This window comes from Poecile atricapillus, chromosome 7, assembly GCF_030490865.1.
Source record: "Poecile atricapillus isolate bPoeAtr1 chromosome 7, bPoeAtr1.hap1, whole genome shotgun sequence".
Classification (NCBI taxonomy): Eukaryota; Metazoa; Chordata; class Aves; order Passeriformes; family Paridae; genus Poecile; species Poecile atricapillus.
The window spans coordinates 6,191,437-6,218,531 of NC_081255.1; the positions used below are offsets into that span (position 1 = coordinate 6,191,437).

A 27,095-nucleotide genomic window follows, 5' to 3' on the forward strand; every position below is an offset into this window, starting at 1 on the left:
CACACTCCCATTGCCTTTCAAAAAGTGGTAGAGTGTGGTATTTCAGCTACACTGGCCGGCTCCCTCAGGATTCTTAGATACAGCCCATCTGGTTACAGAGATAGTATGTTTCCGATTTCCTGAAGTGCTTCCAAACTTCATCTTTCTCTTTTGGAGGGAACTTCTTACTCCAGCAGACTCCTACTGGGCTTGGGGGTATAGAAGGCTTCTGAGTGGACCTTGATAGTGAAAACTGGGGCAAAAAAGGTACATGTCATCCTTTTCCCTGTACTTTATTAACAGGTGACTTGTTCCACTGAACACAGAGAACACTTCTTCCTTACCTTTCCTTCCGCTGCCAGTGTTGATTTTTCCTAATGCCATCCTAAAGCCTGTGTCTTTGTGCTGCTCTTGTGTAGCTTCTCCAGCATCTGCCTGCTGCGTGCTTGTGAAGCAGAGGTCAAAACTTTTCTATCTGTAAATATGTAAAACTTCAAAATTAGTTGAAGTGTTGATTAATGAGTGATTCTTACCTCAGCTTGTGGTTAAATGGAAGATGTCAGTCAAGCAAGCAGCAAGCATTATCAAGCTCTTGTATGAGGGGGTAAGTCCTGCCTGAGATGTAAAGTACAACTTCTACCAAGGAAGCAAAGCAATGAGAAAAATGATCCATATATTTTTTATTTTTTATTCAATTTCTTCCCCCCATCACTGAAATAACGAACTCCACATAGAAATTTACAGCTTCAGTGTATGCCCTTCCCCTTTTATTGAAAAGGAGATGTTAATATTTAACAGCAAGATGGGTGGATAAATACTTGATGCCATCTATACAGAAATGCTCCCAGTTAGAATTAATTATTTTCTGTTGATATATGAATCCATTTTAGAAATCATTGGGATAAAGTAAAATTTTGGAAATTGAAGCATTTTTTATTCCAGAGAAATAAGGGAATGAGTTCTTGAGTTACAATGTGTGTTGACAGACAGTCTGAAACACAGTTCTTGGTTAGCTTAAACCCTCTGCATGTGCTTGATGTATGTCCTACAGTTTCCTAACTGGTGTAAGTGTGATTTGTGCTGATGACTCGGTGGTATCAAGGTAAAGCCTTGATATGTGAGTTACTGGTGGCTGTTCTCTTCAAATAGGGCTTTGGTATCTGTTTGGAAATACCATTTTTAGCATGGTTGGGAGTTCTGAGGTGTTTTCTGGTACAGTAAAAATATTTTGAAGTGGAGTTACAATTTGATGCAAAGCAGCACACATTAACTGTGGCAATTAATGGTAAAGTTATAATCTGCATATTTGCCTTCATGTGTGATCTTTCATTTTACATTAGGCTGCAAGCAAACTCTTAAATAGTAAAGCTCATTACTGATGGTGGACAACTTCCTATCTTAATTGCTCAAATTCTTGGTATCTCCCACGTGATTTCTAACTACAGAAGGAAAGGTAAAAGGGCAGAGGAAAGTGAAAGGTGTTTTTAAGAAGCAGGTAACTGTCAGAACAGGATTTCAGTCAGTGAATGAATCTAATAGTGGATCTTGAAGGCCATTTGCTAAATGGCTTAGTAAGGTTTCTATGTCACTCTTGGGCTTAGAAGTGAAATAAGTTGATTGCTATCATGCAGTATATCAGTGACACAGGTGAGGAATGAAATCGGTGTGAATGTGACTGACAACAAATTCCTATCTTAGCATGTGCTATAAAACTTGTGTAGTAGTAATTCTTTTAATGAAAGCAATCAGTTTTGAGTAACCAGTCATGACCAATCCATGGTCTTCTCTTGTAGGCAAATAAACACTGCTTTCAGAATGTCTCATACATTTTGTGTGTGTGTATTTATTTATTCTTTCATCACTAAAAGCTCTGTATGTTGTATTGCAAGGTGTGATAGTACAAGTTGCCAGAAGACAATTAGTAATTACGGAATAGTCTTGAGGTTGCACTTCTTCTCAGTGATAAGGGATGCCTAAACCTCTGACTTTCAGGGTGTTGAGCTAAGTTGAGTAGCTGTGCTTTAAGTTCAAGTATTGCTGATCTTTCTGATTAGGTCATGCCTGTTGTACATACCTTAAGTCACACAACCAGATTTTTTTGGAGTAGAAAGCAAATTGCAGATTCTGATCTCTTGCAGTTGTTCATGCATATGACTTAATTTTTAGTTTTGCAAGAAAAAAGAATGGGAGTTGAGATTTTGTCCAAGAATCTTACTCAGAGGATTGACTTTCGGTGTATGCTAATTGTACAGTTAATTTTGACAGTCTTTGCTACTGTTTAAGGAAATGGATCCTGTTCTGGTAAATTTGTTTTCATTTTACGCAGAAATTAATTTTCTTCCTCTGTTCCCCACAATGGTTATTTGAGAAGTAGTTACATTTCAATACTTTGCTTTTCTGTTCAGTACAATTACTACTCATGTAAGAGTGGCATGCTTCCATGTGGGTTTGAACATTTTGGTTATAAATTCTGTAGCAATCTGCCTTTTCTGAAGTTCCTTCAGCAGAAAATAGTTTAAAGAAGTTTGATTTAAATATTTTGACTTGATTACTGCACTTTGCAGAAGTCTAGTGTCTGTTATTCGCTATTTGAGCATAATAAGACAGTTCTAATTTGTACTTCTGTTGCCTATGCAAAATATGACTTTTTTTCTGAAATTAGACACAATGATTTTGCTGAGATCCACGGATCTATTGCAGTACACAAATTTGTAAGAATACAAATACATGTTTGTATTTTTAGCAAATACATTTCAGTTTAAAAAGGATGCATGTATTATTTTTCTCTTTGTTTTCTAACTCCTTATTCTCATCCCAAGATTTTAATTAAGGGCAAAGGTTATGCTGTCCCTTTTCAGTGCTCAGGCTTCTGTAGGCAAATCAGTGTGAAAATAAAATGCAAATATTCTTAATCTAGTGCTTTGTGTCTCCCTGTGTGTATTTAGATGTAAAATACAAGGTCCAGAATTTTAGTTTAGAAGTTGGTGGAGAAATGTAATAGCTGGCTAAAATTTGAAAATAATTTGGATTTTTTTTCTTTGTATTTAAATAAGATATTGGTGTATTTACATTTATTAAGAGTTTGAATGCTGCAAGCTGGTATTTCTTTCCTTAGAAGCTTGAAGTTTTTTAATTAGCTGTTAGTGAGAAACAAATACTAGATTATATGATTTAGACTGACTAATCTGAAATGCATGTGGCAGAAAATGGATTTTTTTTTTTTTTTCATTCTGTAAACCCTTCATTTTATTTTGTTCCACTAGTGTATACTTTCATTATTTCCTGTTGTTTTGAGGAGAACTCTCAAATTAACTGGTTGGTGGCAGTGCTGCATAGCTGCCCCTGGTGCTGGCTGCTGAGTTTGGTCTGTGTTGTGTGCGTTGTTGTGCTCACTTTGGTGCTTGTGTAGTGAAGTGTGATCCTAGCAGAGAAGGTAGGAAGATTTGCTGCTTTTTAAAGGCCATTTTTCAGCTCCTGCATCTCTCAGATACTGCAGAAATCTGTGTAGTTTTTAAGTACCATCATCCTCTGTTTGAACTTAAGTGCTTGTGAGCACAGGAGTGCAAAACAGCAGTGGAGTTGAAAGAGAACTTTGTGTGTGCCAGCAGTTGTTTTCAGAGTAAAACTTCAGCTGGAACTTGGGTCAGGCTGTCTGGTGAAGACTGACCCTTGGAGACATTGGTCCCTTCTGTTTATGCAGACAGTTTGTGTTTGCTCATAGAGATATACTCATACCATAAGAGGTGTTTCTAACCTTGCCATACTTGATCCTAATTGTTAAAAATCAGTGTTGGCAGGATAAACTTGCAAGAAGTCAGGAACTGATAACTACAATTATTCTTGGACATAACTGTTAAACAATTCTGAGGAAACGAGTAAGGAATGGAAGTCAGTAACTGATTTTTACATTGTTTTGGAAGTTAAATCTTACTGTTTGTTCCTATTAGATGTGTATAAAAACTGTGAGGGGAGAGGGGAAATGAGTTGATCAAAATGTCCAAGAAAATATTTTGTCGTTTCAAAACAGTAATGTGAGGTTGGAAGTTCTCCATAGTTGTTTGGAGTGATAATTTGTGTTTGACTCTTACAGCTTCACCTTTCTGATTCTTTTCTTTCATCATACTGAGACATCAGTAAGATAGACTGAACATAAAAGGGCCAGACCACTAAAGTGTGGTTTAGAATCGAGCTTTTGATAGTAGCCAGAGAAATCAAAGGGTGTAATAAGACAAATGCAAGTGGTCCTTGTTCCAACAGTCTCCCCAGTTTCTCTCTCTGGCCTTTGTGATTCTTTTTTTTTATTTTATTATTTGCTAGTTTATTATATTTATTTAAAATAGAATATTTATTTTATTATTTATTATTTTTATTTATTTACTGTTTTCTGGCAGTAATTGAGCTCCAGGGGTCTTATTGGGGAGAATGGAAAGAGCAGGTGAGTTATTGTGTATATTTTCCAGGAAATTCATGTGTGGTGCCACAGCAGTTCTAGATTTGCACAATGCAGTTGTGCAGTTTGTTAGCATTGGTTTCACATTCAAACCTTCACATTCAGGTTTGGATTCCTTATATTGAAAATACTTTACTTATTCCATGGTTTGTTCACGGTGGAGCAGCACTGATTGAGCCTTTGGTAGTTGTAATCTCTTAACTGAGTATTTGATAATTCAGTAGCTTATCCTTAACACTCTCACTTAAAGGAGATAGGGTATGATGCTGAAAACAAGGTTGTGGAAAAGATAGGTTGAATATAACTTCATAGAGCATGGCCTTTTGTCCTGCTTTGCCTTTCTATGATTTTTTTACTTTTAGATTAGCTGCCTGCAGCTTCCTCTCTTTGTTTCCTTAAGTAAAAGTATTTTGTGGAAGTATTCAGTATGTAAACATGGATAGTTGGTTTTCATATCTGCATTTAATGAAAACCATGCATCATTTATGTTGAAACTGATGGTACAGTGTGGTAATATATGGGAAGCTCTCTGAAACTTCAAGAGAGAGACTCTGATTAAAAAAAAGGAAAGGAAAAAAGGCATTGTAAACACAGATTTTTGACTTCTCATGTCTTCTTTTATGCAATCAAGTGAATTTATCAAGCTAGAAATACAATGAAACACTTTAAATTCAAACTGCTCTGGATAGCCTGCCTCAACAGATAGGTACTGGGTTTGTTGGCTAATATGAGACAAGAAAATTGCATCAAGAAAATGAATGATTTCTGCAAGATTTTTTGCAAGATTTTTTGCAGTTACAATATAAGCAGCTATATTGTATTATTTTAGATGTATTTCCCCAGCAAAAGCTTACTCTGATTTTTATAGACAGTTGTAGATTAACCTGAGGCTTAGGCCAAAAATAATCCACAAGATTCATTCAGTATTTTAAATGTGGTTTGTAAGATCTATATAATGGTAATCTGGACAAGAGGCCAAGTTTATGTATTAGAAAAAAAATTTAAATATAGAGCCATTTTTCTTTGAGCCCAGTGGTAGTTTAATCCTAAGAAGGATCTGAGAAGTCTTTTTTTGCTTTTAACATAGATTTTGTCTTTTATAGCAATTCTATTTACTAATTTTGATTACTAGGAAGAAAACTGCAAAAGCAAATTAAAAACTTTCATTGGCAGCCCCAGATTAATTGATCTATTGAAACCTTTTCTTTCCTGTAATCATTACATGAAAGTGAATTTTTGAGTCTCTTCTATCATACTTTGAGATGTATTTGTTAGTTTCAAGGAACTGAAGGTAACTGCAGGTAGTGCAATGAAAACATCTTTCTTTGTATAACTTTTTCAATTACTTGCTCACGTGGATTTGAAGGATACTCTGTTTAGGTCAAGTTTTGGGTTTTTTTGGTCAGATTTTTTTGTCAAATTACAAAATACTCTTAATTGTTTATTAACTTCATGAGCAAGTTTTTGTATAGGGATTAGTTGATTGCTTTCATACTACTTTTCCAAGCTATAGTTCTTACTTGAATTACAGAATGAATTTGAAATAATTTGATTAGTGAATTCGATCACATGGAGAAATCACCTCAACAAACACACTGGCATTTAAAAAAACAGTAAGTTTCTTTCAGCTAAAGGAGATCCACATAATTCCTTGGTGCTTGTATTCCAGAAGCTTTCATATGCACAGCTCATGCCAGTTCCTAGAAGAGTTGAACTAATTTGGAGGACTTTTCACAGTGATTTGAATGCTAAGGCAAAGCCTTGGTTTTTCCTTCTTTTGATCAATGTAATGAGCAAAGTGGTTTCCTTCTTCAGGCTTCAAATGGAAAAAGCAAAAAAGCAGAAAATGAAAGAAAGCCTTTACCTTTTTTATTATAGTATGATTAGGGGGACAGAGTGATGTGTTATTACTAGGTTTATCTGATTACTTATTGACCTCTTACCAATGGAAGATCATCCTTCTGTTAAGGAAATGGTCTTATTGCCTTTTATGAATTTCCATTCTCCATTTTCTAAGACCTGTCAAGGCCTTTGGAATAAACAACATAGCTGCATTGTGGAATATACTTATGAAAACTTGCCCTAGCAATGTGAAATGCCAGCAGATAAGTTGTGACATGTGAAGTGTGTTGAGAATTCACTGGTCAAATAAAAATTAGAGTGGTAGTTGAACCAGTGCACTTCATCATACCTAGAACTGGGAGGGACAGTGGTTAGAAAGAGGATCATTTGGTGTGGCTTTTCGTTGTCATGCACTTTGTTCCGTATTTCTCAGCTTCAAGCAGGTAACTTTCAGAAGGTTTCACTTGGTCTTTAAAATAACTATGGTTTCTCCCTCCAACTTTTCATGTGACCTCTTAATATTTAGATGTTCAAGTGACAATGTAAAATCTCAGCTTCTAACCTAAAGGGTTTTAAATAGATGTGAAAATTTATTTTAAATGTAAATAGAAATGTTTATTTTTAACTTATGTGCGAGTATTTTGTTTTTACCAAGAAGCTTGGTTTTGTTTCATATTACAATGGAAGAGGGGTTTGTGCTTCTTAAGTATTGGGGACACTGTTGAAACTACAGTTTTGATACAACAGCAGTAGAAGTCTAGATATAGCTGTGAAATCAAAACTCATCGTCTTTGCAATTTTGGAAAATCTGTGATTGAGCCATGAAAAAAGCTCCTAGTGTTATTAATTTACAACTTGTGACTGCCTTGGACAGCTATTAGAATGAAAGACGTAAGATCAGTAATCTAAAGAGAATGAGATTAGAAAGGACCATGAAACATTGTCTATTCCATCCCAGAAGTCAGGGCTGTGCTGGCTGCAGGTTTACAGCTTCTGAGAAACGCTGTCAGCAGTTGGTGCTATAAAGGTACCTAAGGAGCTTCAGAACAAAACATTGTGATTTCAACTTAAATCTGCAAAACATGAGATTCCCAGAATGCGTGTTGCAAACCTCACGGTAATAATTGTTGTAACTTCCAGTTCTGGCTTGGAGGAGTGAGGATTTTACTGACCCTGAAGGCAGTGTGTGCAGGGCAGTGAGTCAGGATTTCTGGTGGGTTTCAGTGACGTTGTGACACAGGATAAGGCGCTTGTTTGGCACTGACAAGGAAGGACTGGTGCCTGGGATCACTGCTGCCTTGTCTCATACTGCTCTTCCATATGGGCTCTTTTGCTCTACATCATGTAATTATTTCTGGACATAGTAGCATGTGGAGAAAATTCCTGGTTGAAATGCTCAATTTATTTAATGGACAGAGGTTGTTCCATTGACTGCATTAGACCAACACTGTTATTTTTACAGTTAGGGAATAAACCATTAAATAATCTCCTTAAAACAAGGATTGCATTATGCTGCTTCTTTCCTCTGGAATATAGGTCATTATATTTTTGAGTGATGATACAGTTCGGTAACTTGGCTGGTGGTTGGTTTCAATTTGAATGCTGCCTGCAAGCATCATGTAGCAATGACAAAAAAAGCAACTTGGGTTTGCCAAACTCCAGCTTTGAAAAATTTCAAACTCTTATTTGCTACTTTATATTTTCCAAAGTTAAAAATTAATTATTGGCTGCAGAAATTAAAATGTTACTTTTCAGTTGGTGTCAGGGAAACCGTGTGAAAGTGTACTAGAGTTGCTTTATCCTCGAGGCAGGATGAGCTACTGCTTTAATGAGTAAACCTGTTTGCTAGAACTTGATGTATAAAGTGTGGTTTGTTGGTTTATTTTTGTTTTTAATATGATAAGTGTAAAGACTGGTGACATCTCTGTAGAGTAGCTAAAGAACACTTATCTCATACTCTTTGGAAGGGAATAAATAGAGAGGACAAAGGTTTTTCTCTTAAAGTGGCTGAAAATAAAATGTATTTCCTTAGGTTGGTTAAAAACGAATTGGATTAGCTTACATCAGGTATATTTTAATCATTTTAATCAGCATGAATCAGTCTGTGGCAGCAAGAGGCAAGTGTGCTTGTGTGCTCTGTTCTCCTACTCATGTCTCTTCTGCCTGTAGACAAATCTTAGGCCAGAAAATTTATTTAAGTAATTGTTCAAAAGAATGCCACCAACCTTTTTTTTAACATTGTTTTGTTTAATGTGTAGCTTGTCATCCATGACTCCTGCTTGCTCAAATTGTACAAGTAAACAGAAAGAAGCCCCCAATTTGCTGGGAGGCTGCCTTTGTAGCCAGTAGCTTTCCTGACATGCTTTCACTTACCTGGCATTTCATCTAGTGCTCATGATGCTTCTGCCACCAAATATGTTCATTTCAGGGGTTGAGATCAGGGGTTTGTTTGTTTTTTCAGTTTGCCTCGCTTGAGTCATGCTCCAGCTCAGTACTAACCATATGCCCACCATTCCTCTGCAAGGGTTCTTCACCTCGGTGGTTTTAACTTTAAGCTAAATAAAAGCAGTATTTTTTCCCTCAAGAAACTCCATACTATGACTGTGTAATATTTAGGTAGTTCAGTGGGTTATGTGTAACCCAGAGATTGAAGTCAGGAAAGCTGGTGCTCTCCTTTCCAGTAAACGTCTCAGTATTCACACTGAGGCTGCTTATCATTTATTTGAGGAGATATGTTTGTATGTTTTTGAAGGAGAACAGACGTTTTCTTGTTTGTGTAGCTCTCTTTTGATTCTGTTTTCCTTAAATTGCTGTTCTTTGGCTATGAGATTGAAGTGTAAAAAGAATCTGGAAAAACCTCTGTATCTAGGCACCCAGTACAACAATTCCAAATAGTTTGCCATCATGAACAGACTAATTATTTGCTTTTGGCTACATAATGGAGGTTTGCTTTCTCAGAGGAGACAGTGTTGCCAAAATAAGTCAGTGGTTACTTTCTAGTTGTGGGGTTTTTTGTTTATTTTTTCTGGGTTTGTTTTGTTTTGTTGTTGTGTTTTTTAATTTGGAAAGATTTTTGTTTTTAACAATGCTTTCCTGGAAATAAAGAGGATTTTTTATGTACATATATATATGTGTTTACAATATAGTGGTACAGCTCTGTTGCTTATTAAGTTGATTTTATTCTTGGGAAATAGTAAGCCAAATAAATGGTTGGTTGTTTTTTTCCATTATGTGTTTTACATAGTGTTTCACTGCCAGAGATAAGACTGGGAAACAATTTATGGGTAATACAACAGTTTTTAGTATGAGCACAGAGACAGTTTCTCATAGAAAGATTACACAAAGAGAAGTTGAGATTAAAGTTGAAATTAAAATTGTGGTCCTGTTGTGGTCAGTGAGATTTACACAGACTGATTTTGTGACACCTAAATTTTTCTTCTGCAAATGCCACTCAGTCAGCAGAGAAGATGGTTTTGGGGCAGCTGGTGAGCTGTACTGCCTCAGCATAGAGAATCATATGAAATTTTATCAGGCTGTTTAATCTTTCAGTGAGGAAGCATTGAAAAGGTAAAGCTCTGTGTATTTGCAGCACTTCTGGCTTTCTGGGGAAGGTGTCCCCCATTAAAGGTAGGGAGCCAGGGTAATGCAGAGTTTTGATACATTTCTGAAAAGAAGATGTGGCTGAGACCCGTGGTTATGTATTTGTATGTGTGGAACTGTTCATGTCCTGTTCCCTGAGGGGCAAGTTAGAGAGTCACCACACCAGTAATCTGGAAATTTGAGTCATGCAGTGATTGCAAGGCCAGTAAGTTTAATGGTCATTTTTCTGTCATACAGTGTATCCTGTAGCTCAAAAAGGGAATTAACTATGCCTTTTGGTGTATATTTCTACTTCAGACTTAAGTTAGCAGAAGATGAATTTCTGCATAGCTCTATTGGACCTTCCTCTTCACAAAGGTCCCAGAGATTCTCTTGGGGAACCATAGTTCTGAAAATAGGTATCTTATTTCCCTAGTTTTTTGGGGTTTTTTTTCAGTTTGAGATTGTCAGGCAAACTGTATGGCCTTGAAGCCTGCCTTTAATACAAGCCTGTTTGTAATGCTTGTATTATGTTTATTTCTCTGCTGTAAAAAGTATGAATTAGTCTGCTCTTGATTGTCTTCTTTTAGGCAGGTAAGAAACTTCCTTTCGAAACGTGTTTCTTGTTGCTTACTGAAAATAGGTCAACATTTATCTTCCTTAATTGCTGTCCTCTCATAGCTCTACATTTTCTAATTTTTTTGGTACTTATAGTGCTGAAGCAAAAGATTTTTTTTTTTTTTCCACACACCAACAGTAGAACTAGAGCAGTAACTATGAAATATTTGCTGAACACAAAGTGGAAGTAAATACAAAAAAGTCTGGTAGCTACTTCAGAAGACTGATTGATTTGTGTTTGCATGTGATGTTTTTGCAAGTCTGAATTCAGTGTGAATACATGGAAGAGTTATGGAGGGAAGGAATCAGAGCGTTTCTATCCTGTGTCCCTTGCTCTGATTCAGTGCTGAATCCCCCTGGATTTTCTAGAATCGCTGTTCTTCACCTTCTCTTGCTCTTTAATCACTTAGGCTACTTTACAAAGGCAGTTGTAGTGAACTTGGGATGCCTCTCTGGAATGAAGCTGCTGGGTTTGAGCCTTCCACAGCTTAGTACTGTACATATGTAAAGGTAAGTTCTGATCACTGGTCCCAAAACTGTCCAAGCAGTATGGCTTAGTTACCTTTTATCCAGGACTTTGTATAAGCAAAACACTGATGTACATCAGAGAGGTCTGGCTTGACCAAATCTACATAATAAAGCTCACAAGAAAAGCAACATTTTTTTTGCAGTCCTTTTGTTGTCCCTGTGGCTTAAAATATATTTTGGAGAAAGATCCACACACCATACCACACCTCCATACACACTCTCTCTTAAAACTATGTCTGAATAATTTCTTTTTATCTCAAAAGTTCTTTGGTCTTAAAATCTGACAGAAGACCTTTTCTGAAAGTCTTATTAAAAAAAAAATAAATAATAATTTCATCAAGTAGGTTTTCTGAGTAATTTCCTCCTGTGTGTTTGTTCCTGACTTTGTGTGTGTGTGATATTGCTCACCAAGTATGGGGGGACAATACCTTCTCTATAGGAATGAGCACGACTGTTCAATGTACCTCTTGTAGCAATGACTTCTTCACAGTAGCAGTACACACTTCCCACTGTTCCCTGCTGTGAAGAGAACTTTGACATCTTTTTGGATTTTGTTGTCATCTTTTGGAAGGTATTGTTGGAGAAGCTGCTCTAACTCCTGGCACTGAGGATTTGGGAAGGAACCATCTGATCTAAGGTTTCAATCTTTGGATCAGCTTTGGCAGAACAGAGAGCTTATTTTTCATTTGGAACTGAACTCCACCAGCAGTTTAAACTAAGGAACTGGACTTGGAGCTGAGGCAGCTGAAGTGCATTGGATTTTCTCTTTGCTGTCCCTGACTGCCAGCTCCTCGCTGCTGGTTGCTGAAACTAATTTTTTTTTTAAGTCCCAGAAACTTTAAACTGGTAAAGCAAATGCAAAACCTCATTCCTCAGGATCCTGAGCCAGCATTCAGCTGTTGAGGTCATCAGGGAGTAAACCTGATGATTGTGGACTGAACAACTGTCTGTATGTTCTGACTAATGCAATCAGAAGTAATTTTTTAGATTCTTAAATTTAAACTTTTCATAAAAAAGGACAATTTAAAAAATGAGATGCTTGAGTTTAGTAGTAGGATTCTGTTCCTAGATTTTGTTCATGTCTAGTAGGTCAACTGTCATTTTTTCTTTACATTTGTAGGAAAAGGGAGGTTTGAAGTGCATAATTTGGTAATGAGTAAAAAGAGGACTAGAGCCAATGACACAAGGGAAATGAGAGTGACCATCCACTGACTGCAGGTGACTGGAAAGTCCAGAACACGTGTATGTCTCTTTTTGTCACTAAAGAATAAAAAAACTTCTTCAGATGTTTTTCCCTTCCTCAAATAACATTAATGCATGATTCTTTTAGAGAGGTTTTTATTCTTTTTACTGCTTTTCCTCAAAAGCACTTAACTGAAGCATTAGGTCATATGTCTTTATAATGAAAAGAGAAATTTTTTCTCCTTAGGTAACTTTCTACTTAAGGTGGTGTAAATCTCAGTAATCTTCATGACAATCACAGCTATACTCTTGAATAAAGTTCATATCAGAGTTTAAATTGTTTTGTTTGAAGAAATGACTGGTTCCTGATTTTTGGTGCTTAGTTTGTCTCTGGCATTTTTGGTCAAAGACTGATCATAAAATATGGTGTATAAAGATTTTCCTGAATGCCTGATCTGCTTGTGTTTGTGTTTTATTGCCAAACTGAAGCTAAAATGGTTTTGTTTGTACTGCAGTGGGATAGGGGAAGACTGACAGTAGGTTGGATTAGTCTGTAATGAAGGGCTGGAATTAGGGGCTCTGGAGTGCTAATTTATCCAGTTAATATAGTTATGTATAGAAAAAGGTGTGTGTCTGTGCTGGTGGTTTGAGCTGGTTGTAAAGGCAAGCTTGGAGTACACTCTTAAACACATTAAAGGCCTTGTAACTCAAAAGTAGTTGCAAGAATGTGTGTGCCACGATTTGAAGGAATCTGACCTGAATAAGGAGCTCCTCACAATCATCTCATGTTTATAATATTTTCTTTACTTTTAGATTAATGTTTAGGAAGTAGAAATTCTCTTAAACTCTCTTTACCCACATGGGGCAAGAATATGTATTTAGTGTGTCAATATGCTTCTGTATTTGCATGATCCTAATTTTCTTTGGCTTTTCAAATGGCACATTTTCCCTCGTTTTATTGTTGAAATCCTGCTACAGAAAACATTTCATAGTTCATATGGTGCTTCTTGGCTCTTACTTCCTTGCAGAAAGAAGAACTGGTGATAACCTAATGTTAGCAATCTGCATGTGACTTGGATGATAAATAAAGTAGGACCATCTTACATTGGAGTTACTGTGTTACTTTCCTGTAAGTAAGCTCAACAATTAAACTTAAATAGACTAAAACACAAAAATCTGTCAAAATAGGATGTCTTGTGATCCCGCTTTGTGCGGATACGCTGGAAGTGGTGGTTGAGGCTTCAATTTTTTCATCATCAGGTCCAGCAATAAGAGAGGTAGAGTGGGAGGAAGAGGGGCCTCTGACAGCCTGGACCTTTGCTCCTGATGTGGCTGACAGTCACCTCTACTGTTTTCTTCAGTGCTGATGTCACTGCAAAGATAACAATTCTTCAGGATGTGCTGTATTTGGGGACCATAACTTACAGCCTTTCATTGCCTTCAAAGAGCTCTGTAATAGTTAACCTTTGCTTTCATATAGAGGATTTACTTTGAAATTAGTATTTTGAGCTAGACTTGCTGTTTATTGCAACAAGCTCTTCAGCAATGTTTTTACACCACTTGTTAAAAAACACATGGAGTTAATAAACGTTTTGTAACATACTTAAACTCTTGCCTGGTAAAACCTTGGCTTTCTCTTGCCAAGAAAATCTTTAAAGCAAAGATGCTTTTTAAAAAATTGAAACAAAACGTATTGCAGCAGTGAGTCCATTATGTAGGCTGGGTGGAACTCAGCTTACTTTATTTGTCAGGAAAATATTCTTGCTTGTGAGTTCATGGTTGGTTTGGAGATACGAAAGGTGTCAGAATGAGTGAAATTGCTCATCCAAATTTCTAGCCACTCTCTAAATATTCCAGCTGTTGTTTAGAGGCTTTTTTTATAAGGTGATTTCTAATGAGTTTTATGCTGTACAAGTCAGTTATCTAAAGAGCTTGAATTCTTTTTTCTGGAATTCCTACATATAATACCCTCACTAGGCTGATGGGTAAAACTTGGTTTTACCAACACCTAGGTTGGTGGCTTGGTTATGGAGAGGGAGAAGCTTTTTGAGGAGTTGCATGCAAGTTATGCCAAGCCAGGTCTTTGAAAGTGCAAAAGCATGTTGACTGTAGTTTCAAAAATGATAGAAAAAACTACATTATTGAAGGTTGTCTAGTTCCCACATTTACTCTTTTTTTGGCTTGAAATTGCAAAACTTTCTCTTCCCTCTAACATCATAACTAACACCTGTTTGAAATGGTGGAGAACATGCATGTCTTTGTTCTTTTGTGTGCTGTTTTTCTGGTTCCCTATAGCTAGACCTAAGTCAACATTCTTCTCTTGATCATTGGGTGGTTGGAATTGGAAGAGAAGCAAGTGTAGCACAGTTCTGCTCCTTGCTGCTGCTGGGAAGGGCAGGGTGAAGCTTAACCTCTTCTTGTTCCTGGTCACAGCAGATGTGGGTTGAGCTGTCCCTCCTTGGGCACTTTCCAGCCTTGCAAAGGTGACAGTCACAGATTTTTTCCCCCTGTGCTGTCTGTGACTCACCTGAACTCTGAGTCTTAAGCACATTATATCCCAGCTCTCAGCCAGAACAGTATTTTTCAGGAAATTGGAATGGAAGTACACCATATGTAGAAGTGCATGATCTTTATAAAGTTTATAAAGTCTGAAAATATGTTTTCCCTTCTTGGACACAGAAAGTATAAAAATAGATGATTTTAAAATACAGAATGTGTAAGATTCAGCTCTTCATTCTCTAAGGAAGGAGGGAAGACTCATTCTGAGTTAATGTAGGTCATTCTATCTTTATTTGGTAGATATCTACAATAGGTGTCCTCATGCTGGCATGCTTGGAATGTTTCAGCTCTGTATTTTTATATGAACTTGTAAGGTATAGGCTGACCGTTATTTTGCCCTTTTTCTTTGTTTCTAGATTTTTTTTTTTCCTTGTGCAGACATGGGAAAACTTGTTCTTGGTTGCCATAATATTTATAGTTTCTTTGTGGCTTGTGTTTATATATTTTTAAATGTGTGGTTAGTTTTAACTATTGTGGGTGGTATCTGGGAAATAAGGTGAAAAGGATCTGATTGTGGTTTAGTGTCACTTTTGAGTTCATCACCTGTAGATAAAAGAGATAACAAAAGCCCCTAAAAATCTAAATGTAGATTGCTAAATATTGTTTTTATGTGGAGAGCCTACACTTGGTATGTAGGTTTTGGGAAATTAGTCTTCAGGTAATCTGTATCTTCACATGACCTTTGTGACATTCTGGGTAAGGAAAATACCTCTTTGAGGGACAAACAAGGGCACAAATTAGGGAGGTAGAGGAAGCAGACTCTACCTTAAATAAATTTACTGTAAGATTAAAAACAGGGGAAGTCAAAGCTCTGGGGTGAACCTCTTCATCTGTTATCTATATGAATAGATAACACTGTTGTTAAATCATAGTATTTTTAAACACCAACTTAAAAATCATAAGATTCTTTATACCAATGAAACCAGAGTTTGAGAAATACATAATACAGTAGTATAATTTAAAGTATTATATTATTCAATTATAACTTAATATTATACCTATTTAACATAGTGTATACAGCTTCTAAACTAATTTTCTTTTTCTTTTTTTCATTATTTGGTTCTGTGGCAGGAGGAGAATACTGACCTGAGATGGAAGTCAAAACATCATTTAGCAAACCCAGCAGGATTCCTGAAACCGTATCCACATTAATTAATGAAGAGTTTGTCTTGGTTCATCAGAAATCTGAGGACGCCTCTGGAAATGATGAAAAGCCACAGCTAAAGGTTTGCTATGCCTTTACTTTTAAATGTGTAGCACGGTTTGTATTGATGAAAAGAGTGCATAATTGGTGTATGCTTGAGGAGAGTCTTAAGCTGTAATTTTTATCCTTGCTGTCTGCGAGTGAAATTAACACTTGGATTAAACAAATCTGTCCAAAAGTGGCAGTTCAGGGTTTTTTTAATAACTTCTTTGGGAATTAGCTTTGTTTTATTCTATGGATCTATACACTAGTAAAGGACTTTGCAAAGAATGAGGTTTGGTTTAAAGCTTAATATTCTTTATTGAGGGATCAGAGACTGTTATCTTAAAAGCATGTAATTAGAATGTATACGAATAGATTGCACAGTGTCTTGGACTGTAGTTTCTAATTTAGTTTTCCTGCTTAGTCCTACTTTAAGCATGAGTAAGACCTTTTCTAAAAGCTCTCTACCTCTAAATAGCAGAATATTTTAGCACTTGGGTGACAGCTGATTGGTTAAATACAAATTTTGCCATTTGAGCTGTAGTAGCTGATGTATTGGTTTTGGTCTGCTTGGAACAATAGGAATTTGTTCCCCCCTGAAATGGGCTATTCTGGCTTTGCAGTACTCTTTGACAGTTATTTACAGCTGATAATTTCTGTCTGTATTAGACATTATCTGCTTCTTTAGTCTGGAAAGGGGCTGGTGAAATGGAAGCAGAATCCATGATGCAGCTTTGGCCGTGGTTTTCTTTTGTCTGAAAAGCTGGTACTTGTGAAAGTTACACACTCCCTAAAAGAAAAATAGTATCTCCAATTTTTTTTTTTTCATTTCCTTAGGCTTGCACCACTCTAATGTGTGGGAAAATTGGTGAAGCCACTGAAATGTACTGGATATGACTAAGAAAGTAAAATTTCCTTTAAGACTAATTATAACAAATATTCTTTGGGTTCTGTTGAGAGTCTTTTAAAATTTGGGGTGTGGTCCTAGATCTGAGATAAATACTCACCTGAATGCAGCAACGTTTGCTAACCAGTATACTGTTGATTCTGAAATCGTTTTCATAACAATTCGATCTCTAGTCTGAATGGAGGCTCCAAATACACTAACCTATTATTCTAAGAAAAGTCTGTAGTTTTTTGATGGATGGTTTCCTTCTGCTTACAGGTATTTTCAAATGGAGATGAGGAGCTGGAGAAGGCAATGGAAGAGATACTGCGGGATTCTGAGAAAGACCAGTATGTCACTGCACTCCCAGAAGGTTTCAGTGATGCCAGTGGCCAGGCAGCTGTGGATGGGTCAGCAGTACAAACAACTCAGCCATCTTTGCAGCTTGTTTTAGACCCTTCTACTACAGGTAGTAGTAGAAAGCCTGAGTGCTTTCCCTCTTCATCACACATGGCAGGTTTTTTCTTTATGCAGTTTCAAGTTAACCCTAAAATAAATATAAAGCTTTCCAGAAGCTTTTTCATTCCAAAACTGTGTTGGAGAATACCTTGGGGCCTCTCTCTTATTATTTGTTGAAGATTATAAATAAGATTTTAGATATTGTCGTCAGACAGATACTTTGAGCTTCTCTGCTTTGGTCAAGTTCATTTTGTCTTCAGCCAAGGATTAGCTGGGACTAAGGATTGTATGAGTTGCTGAGTGGATGATAGCTGAGGTGGATCTGCTGCTGCTGGAGCTCAAGAAGTTTCAGGGCAGTGTTCATTGATGGTGCTACCTGCAAATGAAATACACCCTGAATAAACTGATTAAACTGTCCATCTCTGATGCTGTCACCAGGTAGCAGTAAGACTATTTTAGGATTTGATATCTGCTAGGAATGATTTTGGTGCTTGCCTGGTGTTTGAAAATTTCATTAAAAGGGAGGACTAAAAGCTTTTAATCTAAACTATATTGTATATATTTTAAGTAAAATATATTGTAGCTTTTTAGAGACGTATAAAAAACCTGCAATAAAAAATATATGTGTTCTGTTACATATATTAGGAATACAAGGCTGTGGTCATCTTTTTGTGCCTAGAACTATAATTCTTTTTATCTCAATAGCGGGCAGGGCACTTCTGTGGCATTTTGTCAGCCAATTCCCATAGCATCTGTTGGAAATAAAATAAATATGTTCCTGTGGTAGAATAAGATAGTTTATATGAAATGGAAACACCCATCTCTTAATTACATGTGTGCTATATTTTTGAGAAATTTACCTTACTGTCTTCCTGTTTCACATTCTTCAAACAGAGCCCAACCCTTTGCATGAATGAACAAAGAAATACTTGTAGATGTTTTTCACCCCACTCCAGCCCCAACAGGAATAATTCCGTTTTACAGCCTTCATGGTTCTAAGTATTTTGGCAGTATCAGCTACAGTAATTAAAAACAGGAGTAACAGAGCACACAGAAGGGTTGGGACTAGGTGATCTTCAAGGTTCATTCCAACCTCTAAATGTTCTGTGATTATGTGACTGCTTAGAAAGACTTAGAATGTCCTTGTTGTGTTCCAGTAGTGCTAAAGAGAACCAAAATGCAGTTTGTCCCCGTGCCACCCTTGGAAACATGAATTAGATTAGAACAGACTTCACAGTAATACTAAGTTGTCAAATGAATTTCTTGCTGTTGGAGCTGAACTGTCTAGTCTCATGTCCGTCCCTGGAAAATATCAGAGGTTTTGCTGTGGAACTCATTGGAAAGAAAAACCAAGTAAGAGTAAAAGCAAATGCCTAAAGAAGTGTTTTCTTTTTTCAGAAATCTCTGCACCAAGGCCATCTTCTCCCAGTGAACCCCCAGAGGAGGACAGTGTGTTGTTTAACAAACTGACTTATTTGGGTTGCACAATGGTGTCAGCCCCACGGAATGAACCAGAAGCTCTACATGCCATGGCAAACATGAAATCCTCGAGTCAGGCCCCTTTACCTGTAACGCTCTATGTTCCAAACATTCCAGAAGGCTCTGTAAGGTAACACACAAGAGTTTCATTTGTTGCTTAAGCAGACATATAAAAAGTGGTTTCTGATTTTGTTACTTGCACAGGGAAGTAGAATTGCTAGATTTATGGCTGAGGTTGTTGCTGAAGACAGTTAATTTTGAGAAATTCCTCTGAAGCAACAAAATGTGTGCTCAAATTTACCATGCAGTGCATGGCTGGTGGTATCAGTTGCCACACAGTGTCAGCAAAAACACCTCTTTCTACCTTAATATCTGTTCAAACAGGATAATAAGAGAGATACTAGAAAGGGAGAAATAACCTGTGCTATCCTGACCTCCCTAGTCTATCAACACTTTGAAGGTCCATGTGTTGCAGGAGTCCTTCTGGCCTTGGATTTGCTGCAGAAGTGTCAGTTTAGACTCTCCCATGTATGTTACAGAGTTGAGGCGCCAGTCTCTGCTTCCAGTTGCTGCTGTGCAGAAGCCATCTCTGACCTGTGTCTGCCTCATGATGCAGATGCTCCAGACAGTCTCCAGATACTAAAAAATACTTACTTTCCCCATATGAAAAGGGTCTTTTAATTAGCGATGAGGGAGTCAAAGGTTCTTAATCAGGGTGCATTAAACATGCAGCTGCAGCATTCTTGCATCCAGAAGTAGGGAACATCTCAATAGCCAAGATGTTTATTTTTAAGCTCTGATATCAAGGTGTCAGAAGGATATGATTAGATTTCTTTCCTTGCCCGTGCTGTGTTTATATATTGGCTATCATCTTGTAGAGGAAGAGAAGGACCTTAGAGAATCTGTATTTTTTTTCTTCCATTTTGTTCTTTGAACCCAATTTGAGTTTCATTTGACGTTAGAAATGATTTCATTTGTATACTTCTACAATGGCAACAGTCACAGACACATGATGTAAGGTGTTCCATGCCTAATTTTTGTACTCAGTATGGCCATTCAGGAGGGTTGTTTTGCAAGTGAAACAGCAGGTTCCTTTGACCCTTAATTTCAGAGGAGATCAGTAAATGTGGGGCTGCTTAAGAACCTGCACAGAACTGGAAGGGTGAATCCACATGTGACATGACACATTCCATCAAAGCTTAGGTGATACTAATATTGGCTTTGAAGAGTGTGTTCCTATCTGGTCTCTGAGTACTTGTCCTGTGACATTCCAGTTATCATGTCCCACCAGAATTACAGTGGACTGAATCCTCCCAGGGGTCTTCTTGCCTTTAGTCCTATATTTTTATTGTTACAGACTTGGGATTTTAGGTGACTAATGTTTATTGATCCTTGATGTGAATTTGCATATGAACAAGTATTGAGAAGACAGGAGAACCACTGTTATTCTTTAAAAGTCACTATCCACCTGTTAGTCTGTTTTGAAACACCACTCTCATGCTATTAAGTTTCTGAAATATTCTTTGGGTTCTGTTGAGAGTATTTTAAAATTTGGGGTGTGGTCCTAGATCTGTGATACTCACCTGAATGCAGCAACGTTTGCTAACCAGTATACTGTTGATTCTGAAATCGTTTTCATAACAATTTCTTAAACAGATATTTTAATTTCTTTTTAATGTTGCATTTTCTTTGATCTTTGTATACAAATCACACTTTCATGGTTTTCTGTGGTTTCTACATTTCTTCTTATGTGTTTTTCACAAGCAATGGCCATTGTTTACTGTTTGATCTAGAGGTACTGTATTTGTCTGTATTATGGTGTATAAAAGAAATAAAGTCAGTGTTACAACCAGGAACATTTACACCTTAAATTTGTAAAGCATGACATTTCTCTTGCTGCTGCCCATCTCATCTGCTTGAATTTAACAGTAGTTAGAGTTTAGATCCTTTTTTATCTAATTGCAGAAAAGCCTTTTAGGTAGGTGTTTTACTGACCTATTCTTTTGATCTTCCCTGTTCTTTTTCTTGCCAGAATAATCAATCAGTTGAGCAATTTGGAGATAGCCTCCTTTCCCATCTATAAGGTGTTGTTTTGTGTGCGGGGCCAAAATGGGACTGCAGAGAGTGACTGCTTTGCATTTACTGAGAGCAGCTGTGGAACAGAAGAGTTCCAGATCCATGTTTTCTCTTGTGAGATTAAAGAGGCTGTAAGTATTCTGTGGTGTGCAGTGACTGGGAAGAGGGATAGAAGCAATGTTTGAAGAGGTCATTCCCAATGTGGAAGTGGTATATAGTGACTTGAAAAATAAGCTACCACATATGAATGAGTTTTGCAGAATGTGCAGCTAGTCATACATTATTATTATTATAATTTTGTCTTTGCTTTTAGTATTTCAACAAAATTCCAAACAGCAGTGTAATGGGAAGATCTGGAAAGCCTTGCTTGGGGTTTTTGCAGGCCTCATTTGGGAATGTTTCATACTAAAGTTACAATATATACCTTTGGAATTAAAATGAGCCATGTTATGGTTCTCCCCCCTAGATATTTTAGGAAGAACTAAGAGAGCTAAGAGAGTCTGGGAGAAAAGGACTTCTTGGGGTGGAAAAAGAGAGGCTGAAAAAACCTCCTTGGATTTTGACATCTGCTGGAGCAAGCTGTAGGTTGTGTTGTTAAAAACACAACCTGAGAAGTACATTATGCAGGTCCTCTAATGAGGACCTAATTCCTAATTAAGTCCTGCATTCCTGCATTCCTAATCTATAATGTAATTTATATTAACTCACGGAGCATGACATGAGCAGGGAATGTATCAGGAATGGAAAAATAGGAGATGTTACTGAAGTGGCTTGGTTATTAAACACGTGATGTTCAGTGCTTTGTGGTACACAAGGCATGGTTTGTGTTCAGTATAAGAGGCAAGTGATTTTTTGACCTTCAAAAACATCACAATGCCTCATTAAAAAAACTCTTATTTTTGATCAAAACATTAATGATTTTGCTTTTCTGCAGGTCAGCCGAATTTTGTATAGTTTCTCCACAGCTTTCAAGCGTTCTTCCAAACAAGCATCTGAGCATGTGAAGGACTTTGTTCTTCCCACACCAGATAGTGATGTGTACACTTTCAGTGTCTCCTTAGAAGTCAAAGAAGATGATGGAAAAGGAAATTTTAGGTAATCAGAATGGAAAGGGAAAAGCAGAAATCTCTTTGGAAAAAGCCCACAGCTACTTTCCACATGCACAGCCACTGGGTTGCAACAAAATTCATTTGACCTCTTTTCATGAGCAGACATGCTATAAATAGGAAGCTGCTCTTATGATGTTACAGTTTACTTCCCTCTATTTTTTCTGTAAAAATATTAAAATTCAGGATACCTTTTTTCAAATGAGTTTCTTTTCATTACCTCATTTCTTTTAAGGATGCTCAATGGAGGCTTGTGCAAATGGAAAAGGTAGTAAGAAGTCTGTTAAAAACTTTAATCAGATCAAGTTTCTTCAGTAAATACAGTCTAGTGGTCTCTTTTTTGTTGTTTTTTAAAAAAAAATCTAATGTATTTTGAATTAATTGAAAATTCAGAAAATGTAGACACTTTATTTAACAGTTCATGTTCTATACCTGCTGAAGGATGTTTCTCTTCTTTTAGCCCTGTGCCAAAGGATAGAGATAAATTATACTTCAAGCTAAAACAAGGAATTGAGAAGAAAGTGGTGATCACAGTTCAGCAACTTTCAAACAAAGAACTGGCCATTGAAAGGTAAAAATCTTACTGAAATGACGAAGGTTAGATTTTTGAAAGAACGATGTTTAATGTAGTTTTCTCTGACTTTGCAAGTTACATGCTAGAAAAAAATGTACCAATAACTCAAAGTATGGTTGCACAAGAGAATTAATGCCACCAGATGGCAGTCTTAGCAAAAGAGTAACAATGGGAGAATTTGGTTCGAGTGAAAAGGAAATTCAAGGTAACAGGAGAATCAGGAAAACCTACGCCCAACCCTCCTGAAACACAGCTGATCTCTTGATTTGGTTTCACGCTTTTACTTTATGGAAACTAAAGTTTTAGACAAGGGATATACAGTGGAATTTTTTATCATTGTTTTTGTGTTGAAAAATTAGGCTTTTCTTAAAAAAAAAATTATTTTCAGTGTAATTTTAATTTAAACAATTTTGCCTTCAGGATTCAGACAATAAGGCATTTATGAATAGCATTTGATTATTGCTTTTCTCCCCAGGGTAAAACTATCTTTCTTAGAAATTAACTTTTATTTTCATGGTGTTTAGAATATTCAATTGGGGATGCTATTTTTATCACCACAAGCTTTGCTGTGAAAAAGTTATTTAATTAGAATGACATACACAGACTTGTAAGTTGTTTTATATACTTACCCCTGATAAGATTAAAATTCAAAACTGGTGAAAGATGAATGCAGATTACATCAGACTAAACTTCTGAGCAATTTAATGTGTCTTCAAAAGTATTTCAAAGTGGAAATTACAGTGCAAAATAATATTTCTGAAGAAATTTGGTCTCTGGTCTAAAGATTTCAAAATTCTTTTGTCATGGTTTCAGGAGATCAAACTTGGTTGCTGCTCAGAGAAAGTGCTCCCTCTTTGTCTTCTGGCAGAGCCTGGGGTTGGGTCAGGGTGATGGAGAAAGTTACTCTCATGTGTTACTCTGGCCCTTCATGCTCTTGTATCCTGCCCTAAGTTTTGCCAGTTTTTATTTGGATCAAAGCAGCTGAAGAGATGTTGTCCGTTTCTGAGTCATGTGTGGCACTACATAGGTTCAATCTCACAATGGGAGATGTCAAGTCTCAGTTGTTCTTAGGATTCAGGAAGAAAATTCTGGATAATGATCAGGGGCTTTAAGAAGGTTTTTCTGAAGAGTGAAATAGCCTTTCATTTTCAGAAATGGAAGGACTGACACTCTTCTCAATACAGTGGTGTCTACATACAGCTTGCTACCAGTCATACATGAGGGTTAATCCTGAGTTACGTAGGTGTACCTTAAGTTAAAGTCTAGGCTGGTATCCTTAGAACTGAATTACAGAATATTGGTTGGTTTCTCATTAGTAGTGGAAACTCTTCAAGATCACAGAAAACCAGAATGGTTTGGGTTGGAATGGACCTTAAAGGCCACCCTGCTCTGTCATGGGCAGGGACACCTTCCACTAGACCAGGTGGCTCCAAGCCCTGTCCAGCCTGGCCCTGAACACTTCCAGGGATGGAATAAACACAGCTTCTCTGGGCAGCCTGTGGCAGGGCCTCACCACCCTTACAGGGAAGAATTTATTCCTAATATGTAATGTAGTCCTGCCCTCTGACAGTGTGAAGCCATTCCCTTTTGTCCTGTTGCAGTGTTAACTAAATACTATTAGCCTTATCCATTGGTAGCATATGTATTTTTAAAAATGAAAATATACATTAGTGAATAACAGTTACAGTTCTTACAGTTCTTTTTTTTTTTTGTTGGTTTTTTTTCCCTGCTGGTCTAGAAAATAGTGGAGTATGTGCAGTTGCACAGAGCTGCTCGGTAGCCACCTTTAAGTGTAGAAATGCAGCAAGTCTGAAGTGAGACTGAGGCCCACAGTCTGCAGCTCATTTTGAATCCTGGGTGTGTGGTTGAGCCTCTTCATGTCAGAGGCTGAATGTGCTGACAACTGTTTCCTGTAAAATCCATCTTCTGCAAGTGAGGGTCCTGACCTAGTTTGAACTGATTTTCCTCTTTGAAATAAGAGGCAAGAGAAGCCCTAGCCCTTCTTGCAGCAGGATATTGCTAGGCATCATAAGTCTCTGCTTCTGTGAGAGGCAGAGGTTACTTGTTCCTGACTCCCATTCTTTTGGAAACACAGTTCCCAAAAATTTAGTCTGTCACGGATCAGAACTTGTGTACATCTGAGTGATGCACAGCAGCAGTAGCATCTGGGAGCTGTTGTCTTTGAAAGGCACAGGTATTTTGCTTGCCTCGAGGTCTTGGCCTTACATTTTTCTGTATCAGCTGTACCAGGAGCTGGTGACCCCACTCCTCCTATCAATTACAGCTCTCTCAGAGCTGTTTCTGCCCCAGGAACAAGAAGTAAGTGCTGCTAGGTTCTGCTCAGTTTAATTAGTCTCTCAGAGAATCTGGTTTGTGTGGCTAAATCCAAATCCTGTATCTGAGCTGCCTTGGGTGTTTTACATGGCACTCCATTATGGAGATAGATAAATCAAAATCGTTGTCTACTGGTTTATTTACCACTTAGATTTTTTATGAGTCTAATAGTGAAAGAGTATGGATAATGGAAAATACTATTGTGGATGTAAGTTACTGTTAAGGGTAATGAGATGGAAAATGAAAATCATATACCCCTAATGTCATAGGAGAAAGCTAGATGGGGTAGTAATTGCATATCTTGAGTCTTTCATAGTTAATAGTGTTATTAAAATTTTAGTTGCTGGTGTTCATATGTCCAAGCAATATTGTTCAGCATATTACTTAATTCTGAAAGTCAATGAGAAAAAGCAGCTTGATTATCAGAGAACCAGATAGAAAAAAAAAAATTTCAAACAATACTCTCTGAATTACAGCCCCAATTTTCCATAGTATTTCGAATAGCAATTACTTTCAATTTTTTTCTTTTTTCATTTGAAAGATAAGGTTTTTTTAAAACCTGTGAAAGACAGCTTGCTGTTTGATTCAAATACATAATTCTGTTTGGTATTTTTTTTCATAATGGAGTATATTCAAAGGAGAGAAAGATATAGATGATTTGATGAATCCTCAGACCTGGATTTGTACCTTCAGTAGTCAAGAGGTTTGAAAATCTGAATGTCTGAGAAAATTTTTGGGTTTTGTTTTTTTTTTCTCTTAAAAATATCAAGAGCATTTTCTTGTTAAATGTTTGGACTGGAATTCTGGAATTCAAGGCCCTGTATATCACACAAATTCGGAATTTAAAAAAAGAAAAATGAAATCTTAAAACCGAGCAAATTGTTATTTTTTGGGTTTTTTTAAGGGTCCATGATGCTATGTGATTTTTTGCAGCAATGCTATTATGAATTATAGAACGAATGTATCTGTATTTTTTCCTATGATTGCATGAGAACAATTTTTAAAATAAGCTGGGGGGAGAATTAATTTTTTCCTGCCAGTCTCCATCACTAATGCATAGGAATTGTTGGTATCTTTGAACCTGATATTAGAAATGGTCTGTAGGAATAATTGAGTTTTCACAGGCCAGATGCTGATTTCTGCCATCTTCATTCTGGAATATAATTTCATTGTCTTTTCTGTAACATGTATTGTGTTGTTTCCTGAGCGTTGCCATAACAATAACAAACAACTTCTCTGAAAGGTACTCTTATAATTAGAAGCAGTAGGTGGCTGTCCATTATGTTCAAGCAAAGACTTTTGTATTGTGAAAAGCTAATATATGTCCTTTTTTCCCTTTTTTTTTTGTTTTTTTCTTTAAATAAACTTCACAGGTGCTTTGGGATGTTGCTAAGCCCTGGACGAAATGTGAAGAACAGTGACATGCATTTACTAGACATGGTAATACTTAGCTCTAATAACCTGTTAAATAAGATAAGGTGATTTGAAAAGAAAAAAAATGCAAACAGCAAAATGAACTTTAAGTATCTTTTGCTTTGTTTGTTTTTTTGTTTCTTAAACTCTGGGATTTGATATCTGCAATCATAAGATGGACAGAACATTTCAATTGATGTCAAAGCCTGCGGCATCTGGCTTTTGTTCGGTTCATGAAGCAAACTAGGTTGTTACAAGTAACTGATATTTCTGTATTGTGTTAAGCATGTTTCCTAAAAATTTAGAGCAAATAATTGCTTTCATATTTGGGTGCCAGGGAAGTGCTCTTATTTTTCCAAGGGTCTGAAAACTTTGCATTTGTTTACTTCATTTGATTTTAAATTCTTGCCCAGAGCCTGAAGTAGTCACTTGTCTTCTACAATATTCCATTTCTTAGAGTTGCCTCTGAGAGAACTGCAAAACAATGTGATCCTTTCTGTGATAATGCAAATTTACTTTCTGTGGATAATACAGCCATTTTCAAGTTATGAAGTGCTAGAGTTAAACCCATCAGATCTTCTGGTGCTCTACAGTTGTCCCAGTTTTGCCTACTTCATTTCTGTGCTCATGCTGCTGGTTCTAACTATCAATATTTAGTTCTCTTGTCAGACTCATTTACTGGCCTGATTCTATTTACCAGCTCATTTTTTTCCTGGTTTTATTTGCTGAAATCAGTTCAGATTTTCCCTTTTTATTATTTGATTATAAAACTAAATTAATTATAATGAGTTTAGGAGTGTTGTTGTTCTTACAAATCTATACAACACCTTTTTACAGTACTTGAA

General features: G+C 36.8%; 1 protein-coding gene across 4 annotated transcripts in view; it reads left to right on the forward strand.

Moving 5' to 3' along the window:
- Positions 1 to 27,095, forward strand: part of RABGAP1L (RAB GTPase activating protein 1 like) — a 229,893-nt gene that overhangs the window by 5,212 nt on the left and 197,586 nt on the right. For 2 of the 4 annotated variants that reach the window (XM_058843202.1, XM_058843199.1), the window contains exons 2-9: positions 10,879 to 10,978; positions 15,809 to 15,963; positions 17,089 to 17,281; positions 18,667 to 18,877; positions 20,780 to 20,954; positions 21,758 to 21,918; positions 22,390 to 22,500; positions 26,211 to 26,277. In XM_058843202.1, the coding sequence (XP_058699185.1) occupies positions 15,829 to 15,963; positions 17,089 to 17,281; positions 18,667 to 18,877; positions 20,780 to 20,954; positions 21,758 to 21,918; positions 22,390 to 22,500; positions 26,211 to 26,277 (1,053 nt within the window). In that variant the 5' untranslated portion in view covers positions 10,879 to 10,978; positions 15,809 to 15,828. The remainder of the gene's footprint in view (positions 1 to 10,878; positions 10,979 to 15,808; positions 15,964 to 17,088; positions 17,282 to 18,666; positions 18,878 to 20,779; positions 20,955 to 21,757; positions 21,919 to 22,389; positions 22,501 to 26,210; positions 26,278 to 27,095) is intronic. The other 2 variants (XM_058843201.1, XM_058843200.1) reach the window with 2 other exon arrangements.